Source organism: Triticum urartu, chromosome 2A (genome assembly GCF_056163025.1).
Source record: "Triticum urartu cultivar PI428250 chromosome 2A, HENAU_Tu73, whole genome shotgun sequence".
NCBI classification, from domain to species: Eukaryota; Viridiplantae; Streptophyta; class Magnoliopsida; order Poales; family Poaceae; genus Triticum; species Triticum urartu.
The window spans coordinates 697,164,911-697,173,025 of NC_141874.1; the positions used below are offsets into that span (position 1 = coordinate 697,164,911).

At 45.5% G+C, this 8,115-nt stretch overlaps 2 protein-coding genes across 3 annotated transcripts; one reads left to right on the plus strand and one right to left on the minus strand.

Moving 5' to 3' along the window:
• The first annotated feature begins 425 nt into the window (after positions 1-425).
• CUTA (Nitrogen regulatory PII-like, alpha/beta) lies at positions 426-4,163 on the plus strand. Of its 2 annotated transcripts, none has more exons than XM_048703334.1 (6): positions 426-624; positions 1,242-1,327; positions 1,617-1,679; positions 2,667-2,698; positions 3,639-3,733; positions 3,859-4,163. In XM_048703334.1, exons 1-6 carry the CDS (start codon positions 452-454, stop codon positions 3,941-3,943), a joined length of 534 nt encoding a protein of 177 aa, XP_048559291.1. In that variant the 5' UTR covers positions 426-451; the 3' UTR covers positions 3,944-4,163. The 2 variants fall into 2 exon arrangements, with proteins under 2 accessions (XP_048559291.1, XP_048559292.1); XM_048703335.1 differs by having other exon boundaries at positions 447-624; positions 1,226-1,327.
• A 1,214-nt stretch (positions 4,164-5,377) lies between these two features.
• On the minus strand, positions 5,378-6,910 carry CXXS1 (thioredoxin family protein CXXS1). Its single transcript, XM_048703341.2, has 3 exons — positions 6,635-6,910; positions 6,135-6,257; positions 5,378-5,835 (listed from the first exon to the last, which is right to left on the minus strand). Exons 1-3 carry the CDS (start codon positions 6,746-6,748, stop codon positions 5,653-5,655), a joined length of 420 nt encoding a protein of 139 aa, XP_048559298.1. The 5' UTR covers positions 6,749-6,910; the 3' UTR covers positions 5,378-5,652.
• Between the last annotated feature and the right edge of the window lie 1,205 nt (positions 6,911-8,115).

Below are 8,115 nucleotides of genomic sequence, written 5' to 3' on the forward strand. Positions count from 1 at the left end.
CAGCCTGGCGGACCCATGCCACCATTGATGTCTTGAATCCACACTAGGTGGTGCTTGCACTGCCGCTTCAGCACCAAGTTAACCAGGTCAGGTGCGAGCTCGGTGATGAATTGGCTATCAAGCCAATGCCAATGGTCTTTTCAGAAGTGGCAGGTGCGGCTGTTCCCAAGGGTCCACGTGATGAAAGCACGGAAAATTTGTCGCACCTTGGGGTCGGGGGAGGGATTGGTTAATAAAATATTGTTGATTTATTTGAATTTACGTCAACTTTGGTTAATAGTATGATGTTGACCGAAAATACAAAAATAATATATTGTATATATGCCGTATTTACCGAGAGCCATACTACTTTACCGAGCCGAATTAACTTTTTTTTAGGCAACTGAACCGAATGCAAGACGCCACTACAACCAGCCCACCCCCAGCCAAGTGGGGCCACGAATAATAGAAGATGCCACTCTTCCCCACTCCACTCCGAGCCCTATTCTCCCCCGGCACCGCCGCCTCCTCCACCTCCGCGCTGCCGCCGCCCCGTCGACCGCCGCTCGCGGGAGCCCTCCTCTTCCTCAGCCTAGGAGCCGTAGCGGGTTGCGCCCTCTCCACCCGCCGTCTCCCCTTCCTCCGGTAATCCACACCCCTCTCTCTTCCCCCCTCCCTCTGCCCTCAACTAACAATTCGTGCCTAGATTCATGGGATTTCGCAAAAAAGGCTGCGCCGGTTGGTTGTGAGCGTGTAGCGTATTTAGCTCCTCTGTTTGCTAGCTCGTAGGCTAGTTGTGTAGCTGCAACCCCGTCGATGAGCCTGGAAATAACCAATCAGGCAATCACGCGCGCTTCAATTTTACAATCCTTCATGGATTGCTGTTACCTAAAAGTCTGAAACCTGTGTCCCGCTCTGCTTGGCTGGATAAAACAATGTTTGTCTATGAAAGATAACACGGAGAACCAATGGACTGCAGCGTTACTTCAGTGAACTGGTACTCCCATATGTTTCCAACCATTAGTTCTGGTCCATACTTCTGCAAAATCATCGCACAGATTTTCAGATAAAAATTATGTGTTTCTGTGCTTGACTAATGCTAATAATTTGATAATCTAGAAGTAGTACTACATTAATATTTACAACACTGTGATTTCTATGTGAGCCTGTGGTTATTTTGTTTCTCCTAATGTAGAATGTTTTTTTTGACCCGTAATGTGGAATAGTTGGTATAATCAATCATCAGTTCTGAAACTTTACAGGGCAATAAGCTCTGCTCGAATGGAGTCTACTTCCACGACCGTACCTTCCATTGTTGTGTATGTGACAGTTCCGAATCGGGAAGCAGGTACTTTACCCATGCTGTTGGTCTTTTTTTATTACCTTTGCATGCTACCATTGCCATTAATTAATCACAGATACACGCCATACTATCAGTTGACCAACTGAACTTACTTCCACATCTGATAGTGCATTTGAGTTACATTTGAGCTATGTTGTTCAATGGTCCAATTATAGATGGCTGTATGGTATTGTTTTGGCGAGATTGATCTCTTTCTTTAAGCAGCACTAAGAAATCTAAAATGGCTGTTTTTTTTCTTTTCAATAATCTTATTATTATTTTTCCTTTGCTGCAGGCAAAAAGCTATCAGCAAGCATTATCAGTGAGAAGCTTGCTGCTTGTGTGAACATAGTGCCTGGTAGGAACTGTGTTCTCTCTCTCTCTCTCTCTGTTTATTCTGTGCTGCTAGACACTCAAATGTAGTAGATTCTTTTTTTGTTTTTTGCGTGGAATAGTTGATTCCTGTCAACTGACCATCTTCTACAGTAGTTTTCAGTTATCATTTGAACCTCGTCATCTCTTCCAGTTTCCATACATATCCCATGTTGTGCACGTTAGCAAATTGGCTTCTCTACCCCTTGCCTTGAATCAAATGTCATCACTCATCAGTGGACCAGGATGACCATTAAACATCTGAGTTTTCCAAAATGTGACACGGCTAGTCATGTGGCTGTGTACATCATCATTTGGCCTGTCAGGTGCAGCATCGTGAAATCACCACTGTTGGAACTAAACTTGATGAAAGGTATTCAATTGACGAAACTTATGGGGTCTCAACTGTCAAGTGAAAATCATGGTGAAAATGAAGGGCTGAAGGGAACTATCTTAATAATTATAGAAGTAGGGATTAGCGATGGTATTAGAGATGGAGTATAAACTATAAACATGTTATGCTTGATAGCCAACTCTACCTGGTCAATGATAAAAAATATTTATATGATAGAGCAACTTTCTGTAGAGGTTCAACATAATTACTGTTTGAGATTTTCTACTTGAATTAACCACAAACGTCTGACCATCATCAAGATCTTCAAGATCCCTTTAACAGTAGACCATAGTGAACTGGACTAGTTGTGGACATAGTGATGTGTGGGCAAGTTGACACATGGGTGACTTTCTTGTTTGTGTAGAACATATGGGTGCAATGATTACGAAATCTTTTATCAAATTGTACTCTTTACTAACAATAAAAATATGCATTAAACTGATGGATATGCATTTGGCCATCAACAGGTAAGCTACCTCATCTTCTCACGATTTCTGTTGTATGTGGCTTACTGAGAAATCTTCTTTTCAGTCATCATCATATCATATCATCTTATTTGATGATCGTTTCTGTTTCCAGGAATTGAATCTGTTTACTGGTGGGAGGGAAAGGTACATTTCTACTGATGCTTTCCTGGCCTGGCTAATTTGCAGTGCCTGTTATTCATTCAACGCTTTTCACCATGAAACGAGAGAATTTCTGGACCATGGTCCACCCACACCTATGCTCGGCGTCGTTAGATGTAACACTACTACCATGTGGATACTAGATACGGGTCAGGTTAGGATTCAAGATTTGTAGATTATGCTAATTCGGACATCCGGTCCACCACCAGCTCCATGTGTAGGTCTGTGCACACTCGCCCTTTTTTGAACTACGTGGCTGGCACAGTGCGCTAAACTACTCTAGCATATGAGCCCAACCCTGAGATTGTTTAAAAACAATCTTATCACCAGCTCCTTGTCCTGCGCTAATGCCGACATTTTTAAAGTTTGTCTGCGAGGGTCACCAGAGGTCAAACGTTTTAGACACTGCATCACATGGCGAAACATTGAAAGTGCATTTAGGTACTTACATACATGCTTTTCAACAAGATAACAACAAAAAGCAGACACCTTAAACAAACTGCTTAGGTCCCAATATACTAAAAATGATGGCATGCAAGCCATAGCGCCCTGGTTGTTGTGCATAAGGCGTGCAACAAAAATCTTAAATGGTCATACCGCATGGGGGACAGGATTGTGCACAACGACGCATCCCTCCTATTTTATTCCCCTATACGGAGTATCTCTCACCATGTAGTAGGTTGATTAAAAAAACCAGAGACCTGATAATCAGTGGTTGATGATTCCTGCCATATGCTAGGAGGGCAGAATGTCACATATCTCAAGAAATGGTGTGAGGCGATGGATGGTACCGAGCGTGGGTGCCGGTGGACCATGGTCTAGAGCCACATTTCTAACCATGAAACTCCTTTACATGGGATGTCTTACCAATCCATTACAAAAGTACATATATTTAGTAGCTCTCCACAACCTGTTGATTCCTCAGGTGCAAACCGATGCTGAAGAGCTGCTCATCATCAAGACCAGAGAATCTCTTCTAAACGCCTTGACTGAACATGTGAAAGCAAACCATGAGTATGAGTAAGTTCTGTCCTTTTTTATCAAGCTTGGTCTATTTGTTGGTACAGAGTATGGACCAGCAAGTTATAATCAAACATGTTGTCTGTCCTGAACGGAGGTTTGTACTGTCTGATCTTTCCATGCAGTGTTCCTGAAGTCATCGCGCTGCCCATCAGCGGAGGTAACCTCAAGTACCTGGAGTGGCTCAAGAACAGCACCAGGGAGAAGTGATCTGGCTAGAGCTTTCCATGGACCTCATCTGTGAGTAGAGTACCTAGTGGTGTGGATTGTGGAGTGTCTGTTCTGGTTTGAGACGCCGAGCTTGTTCATAAAGACTTTAGTAGCCTCTCTGCCTCGATGGCGTTGCCGTGACAAATCGGTCGATCTGTACTGTCTCCTAGGGTCAAATAAAATTCAGAAGCGTGTAGCGTCGAGACGATTGCACATGAAATCCTCACTTGGCGCCTGCGGATTATCTCATCATTCTTTTCATCTAATCTCTTAAAAAAACATACATACTAGGTATTTTTTTGTCATGAAACTGTACTTGTGTTCCAAAGGGGGAATAGGAGCTGAAGGACATGGGCGTCATTTGAGCTGAAGGAGTAACAGTCAAGTATGATTGAGAAGGGAAGTTAAAGAAGCTACAGTACCCTAACTTCCCTTCTTTCTATTCATATGATTAAGGCTAAAATGAGTCAAATTAATTTGTAAATTGATGATCTACTGTGTACATTTATTGTAGTAATTACACACAAATAAGTTGATGGTGAAATAAAATTAATTTTAAACTATTATATCTACTGTAAATATCAACAGTAAACAACTTGCTAACTACCTACTAACAGTCTCTAACTTTATTTTTTCATTTTACACTGGGCTAGCACTGTAGCACCATGACTTTCTTCTCTATGCTAGAGGATCCAGTTCGTAGTACTTGGCGTATGTTGGAAAAAGAAGAGAGAAACGATGCGCGCTTTACCTCGTCGCTAAGCTACGAGAGTTCCATGTAAAAAGAGTAGAGATCTATCAGTAATCAGTAGGGTAGGCAACTGACACGAGTTTGCCGACCACTCCTACTACTGATGATTGCCTGATGGCTAGGCAGTAGGCACGGCAAGAGAGTTATCGATGCTGAGGACACCGTCACTGTGTGGTGTGTACCACAGTTATAAAAAGTCTCTCCAATAATGTATCCTCTTTTGGCTTTCTCTAATATAAGCCCTTTTACTTTGGAATGATAGTACTAGAGTATCTGCAGGCTGCACCACTGAGCTGAATCCGACATGTGGCTGGTCTGGTCTGGAGATCTGGTCACATGATGCGCTGGGCCGGCAACAGGCTTGCAGTTTTGTTCATTCCAAGGTGGTTAGGTTCAGTGGGAATCTGCCTACTGATTCAGATGCACCCCTACATTAAAATACTGATTCAGATGCACTTGTACCAACACCGAGATCGATAATATGATCCTACCTACCCACCCACATTGGCACATAGCTAACAAGATAGCAGTAGCAGCTGCTTAAATAATAAATAATCAGAGAAAGTTCAGTATAATAACCAAATCATCTGGGTATCTGCACTTTTGTGGTGCCGCAAAGATCACCCCAGAGAGAAGAACTCTCAGCTCACTGGTAACAAGGGGAGCAAAGAAGAGCAAGCACCTGTCAGACAGTCCCACACACACAACTGTATTAACGGGCAAGTGTGCGCACAATACACTGAACCATCATATTTTCAACCCAAAAACAAGCACACACGCATGTACTACTAATCGACAACAATTAACCTTAGCCAGTAGCCAAGTCACACGCCCTACTCCCCTCTAGCGGGAAGGGGCACACACATCAGATCAGATCAGATCGGATCAGATTCAGAGTCACACACACACCGGAACCGAGCGAACAGCACTCGGAGAAGATTCAGAGACGGCAAAACCGCTATTTTTCGATGACTATGTCAGGGAGAGTGGTGACAGCAGAGCCGAGCGAATCGTCGTCGGAGGCGTCCACCATCTTGTGGAGCTCGTCCGGGTTGGCGCCGACGATCTTCTTCACCACCTCCTTGCCCTTGATGAGGAAGAAGGTGGGCATGGCCTTCACCCCCAGCTTGGAAGACACGCCCTGCATATACGCCCAGCACACATCGTTGAGGCTTTAGCTTAAAGTAGGCCACATGTTCAGAACAGATTACAAACTTGAGTAATTCTTGTTTATAGAGAAACGAGTATGCCATAATCTTTTGAGATAATTGACAAAACGTCAAGTCAATTTATCATTTGATTGAGTGAGTAGGTAGCCCCTCTCTGTTTCTCTGAAGAAAGTTCAGTCTAAATCTTGTTGTCGAAGAATGATGTGATACTATAAACAATAATAAGCCATGAGGGGAGAATAATTAGGGGAATGAATGAATGATTGGTTACCGGGACATCATCGACGTCGACGAAGAGGAAGAGCATGTCTGGGTGGGTCTGGGCGAGCTCCTCGAACTTGTAGTTCATGGACAGGGACGTGACGCACCACGACGCCCCAAAGTGAGCGGCGACCTGCACAACATGGAGGGATAATGTAACCAAAGCCACCTTTTAAGTCTACGTAAAAGAAAGGCAATTTGAGTGCAGAACACAGTAATCACAAGCCCCATGCATTCCTCATCAATTTGCAGGATTTTTTGTTTTCTGTATGTAAAAGGCACACGAGCAGCAGAAGAACAGGATGGAACACGCAAAGGCAGTTAATTATGCCGCAAGATCTCCGGCTATAAATGCGGGATTTCGAGGATCCACGGCGCGAAAACGCCGAGAATCCGGGCTCAGAGAATTGAACGGAGTATGAACAAGAAATTGGGCCGAGAGAAGGGCGGCAAAGAGTTGGGGGAAGAAGGAGGAGGAGGAGGAGGAGGAAAGATGAACCGGGGACGCACAGTGCGGCCTTCGTTGGCGGCCTGGGTGGTGAAGAGCTCCCAGGCGGCCTCCTTGTCCACCTTGACCACCCTGCAGCTGCCCACCTCCCGCGGCCGCTGGATCTCCACGTCCATGCCGCCGCCGCCTCCCTCCTCTACCTCCTCCGGCAACAAGAACAACAACAACAAGAAGGAAATCACAGGCTGTCTGTCCCGAGAGAGAAAAGGCAAGGAGGCAAGGAAGGAAGTGGCAATCCACTACGGCCTACGGGCTGCGCTCACATCAGATAAGCCGCACCGCGCAGCGCACAGGATTATATTCCGCGGCTGCGCGCCGGGTCCGGCCCGGTCCCGCCTCGCTTTGTCCGCTTCCGATATTTATTTGTTTGAGGCCTCTATTTGTTTTACTACCAACTAGCAGGAACAATGACCCCAGTACTAGTATAGCAGCTACGCAGATCGTGAAAGGGCGTCCCAACTCCAACACACGACCTTAAAAACGTCCGTTTTATCTGAATTTTATCCGTTTGAATAGGACAATGAAATGGCGTCCAATCGTTTTTTTGAATGCGCTGGCCGTGCGCCTAACACGCCAACACATCTCGTCCGGTCGCCTGGAATATTTTGCAAATGAAATTTTACCACCACGGCGTAGTTCATGCCAGTGGCCGTCATACATATGCGAGCCTGCAAACTGATCAACCCATCGAGTTTCCGCGTCGGCAACAAATCCAGAGGCCGGCACACCTGCCAGCCTTCAAAATGAACAACCTTCAAGTTTTCTCGCCGGCAACAAAGTTAGCGGCCGGCATACTTGCCGGCCTTCAAAAAGAGCGGTCATAGTCCATGGCCGAGTCCTTCCTAGTTCATGGCGTCTCGGTCAAACATCTTCTTTTGCTGGCTCTCGAACCAACTTCTTCTCTTCGGGGACATGTTGGTCACATCAACGCTCATGGTTACTAGCGCCACCTCTTTTGCCTTGGTGTCGCATTGGTGGCCTCGGTCGCGAGCTTCTTCGTTTGGACGACCTCCTCCATGTCGAGCTTCCTCCTCTTGGTGGCCTCCTCCATGTCAAGCTTCTTCGTTTGGAGCTCCAAGTATATCTTTCATTTGCTCCTCCTTTCCTTGTCGCTTCCTCTCGCCCCTTACTTCCTTTTGAGTCATCATGTCGTGCAAAGTTTCTTGCAAGGCGATAGATGCCGCATCACGCTTCTCGACCTTCGAGTTGGTCTGGCCCCTCGGCCTCTTCAACACATCTCCAATCCCAGCCACGGCCGCCGGCCCTCCTTTCTTCTTTGGAGCAACATATTGATCTTTGAACTTGGGGCAATCTTTGATGAGCGACCAACAATGGGTGTGAGTGAATGGCTTGTTTTTATGCCGGGCCTTGAAGGCTTCCAAAGATTGGAATGCCAGCACAATCAAAGAGAAGGCCACAAATGTAATAGCGAAGGACACAAGATGCAACAAATATGAACATGGCATAGCAACAAAATAGGAGA